General features: G+C 37.3%; 1 protein-coding gene across 1 annotated transcript in view; it reads right to left on the bottom strand.

Moving 5' to 3' along the window:
• LOC128249773 (histone-lysine N-methyltransferase SETMAR-like) overlaps positions 1-2151 on the bottom strand; it is a 9456-nt gene extending 7305 nt beyond the window's left edge. Inside the window, exons 1-2 of the mRNA XM_052974255.1 lie at positions 1886-2151; positions 14-782 (exon numbers count right to left, since the gene is read on the bottom strand). Coding sequence (XP_052830215.1) covers positions 14-618 — 605 coding nt within the window. The 5' untranslated portion in view covers positions 619-782; positions 1886-2151. The remainder of the gene's footprint in view (positions 1-13; positions 783-1885) is intronic.
• Between the last annotated feature and the right edge of the window lie 8 nt (positions 2152-2159).

Here is a 2159-nt window from a genome sequence, read left to right as displayed (position 1 = left end):
GTTATCGAGATGCTTGAAAAAGTGATAGTCGGTAGGTGAGAGGTCTGGTGAGTATGGCGGATGAGGCAGAGTTTCGTAGCTCAATTCATTTAACTTCTGCAGGGCCAGTTGTGTGACGTGTGGCCGAGCATTGTCATGGAGAAGAATTGGTCCTTTTCTGTTGTCCAATGCTGGCTGTTGTTGTCGTTGTTTCTTATACATTTCATCCATTTTCTGACAGTACTTCTCCACCGTAGTGGTTTTGCCTGGATCCAAAAAGTTGTGATGGATGAGTCCGGCCGCAGACCACCAAAGAGTCACAATGACCTTCTTTTGGTGCAACTTTGGCTTTGGGAAGTGCCGTGGAGCTTCGTCAGCATCCAACCCCTGAGCTGAGCATTGCTGGTTGTTGTAAAGAATCCACTTTTCATCACAAGTCACAATCCAGTCGAGAAACGGGTCGTTCTTGTGTAAAAGAAGAGAAAATGACACTTCAAAATGGCGTTTTTTCTGGTTGTCGTTCAATTGGTGCGGTACCCATTTCTCAAGTATCTTTGTTTTTTCAAAGTCTTTCAGAAGTTGGAAATTGTTGTATACGTTATGTCTAATGCAGAAGCAAGCTCTCAAACAGTTGCGCATGGATTGGCTTCAACTAAGGCTCTTATGCTTATCATCTTCAAGACTCTTGTCACCACTACGAAATTTCTTGAACCACCATTGTGCTGTACATTCATTAGCGGTTCTTGGACCAAATGCATCGTCGATATCGCGAGCTGTTTAGCAGGTTTTCGGCCTAGCTTGAACTGGAATAAGAAAATTATACAAATTTGTTTTTTGTCCATGTTGTATTCAACGTTCCGGAAAAAATGGCCTAATTATTCAAAAAGAAAAAGAGTAATATGATTAGATAGAGCGAAAAACAAGCTTTAAAATGATATATAAAGTCAAAGTAATTTAATAAAAATTAATTTGAAAATACATAATTTAAAACCAAAATTTAAAACTCTGCAAGAACTTTATTGACAACCCAATACACACACATATGTACATATGTTTATATTTATCTATTTGTCTAGCTATCTATGCCAACACACGTGTGTATGTGTATATATGTGGCGATATGTATATATACATATACATGAATATATGTGTATGTGTGTGTATATATATATCTATAACTATAAAAGAGAGTTTGTGTGTGTGTGTGTGTGTGTGTGTATGTTCCTTATGCATTCCAAAACTGAGTTGCTGATTTTCACGTGAGGGGTATCAAAAGATTCAGTAAGCTTTTGGCTACCAACTAAACTATATTTTCATTCACATATTTGTAATACAAAAATTTAACATTATCATTTTTCTTTTAGTCCCCTATCAACATTTTATATCACCACCATAATGACAATGACGTCACATTTTCTATATGCATGTGTTCCACATTTGTTACCTACGTTAGGCCGATGACTGACAAGTATATTTGTGTAACGGTGTATGTGTCTGTCACTACACATACATTTTTGTGAGGACTGACACACACACACATGCATCTAAAGACAGAGACAGACACACTCAGGGACAGAGATTGGCTTCACATATGCAATAATATACATGTGTGTATCTTTTAGTTTTTGTATGTAACTTCCCCTCTGTGAAACGCACGGATATTGAAAGTTTACTTGTGGCTTGGACTTCTAACAAACAACAACATTCACTTTTAAGTACTACCAACATGAAGATTTTCCTGATTTAACACTGTAACGATAAATGTTTTTGTTTGTGTAGCGATGTGGGTTGCCAATTGTACGATAATGTTTTTGTTTGTAGCGATCATTTTGTATAGTTACCAATAGCAAAGGTTGTAAGATGAATGATGAACAGTGATCGAAGTTATAAAGAAATATTTATTTACCGTTACTTTAATAAATGCCATACCACGACGGGTAGGTTAGTGTAATAGTATAACACAGTTCGTAAAGCATGCAAGGTAAAGAAAGTTAATTTCGGCCTGTATATGTGTGTACACGTTTTCATAGTAGTATATATATAGAGAGATATGGTAGTGTTGCAGAGAAAAGGATGCGAGCTAGTGATGGTTATAGGGTGTGGGATGTGGTCTCACAGTTGCTGGTAGTAAACTTCATTTCTTCCTCCGGCGAAGGTTCTAGCTGGTCAGCCCAGACTTC

This window comes from Octopus bimaculoides, chromosome 18 (assembly GCF_001194135.2).
Source record: "Octopus bimaculoides isolate UCB-OBI-ISO-001 chromosome 18, ASM119413v2, whole genome shotgun sequence".
NCBI lineage: Eukaryota > Metazoa > Mollusca > Cephalopoda > Octopoda > Octopodidae > Octopus > Octopus bimaculoides.
Note: the sequence above shows the minus strand (reverse complement) of the source record. Positions and strands in the feature narration are given on the sequence as shown.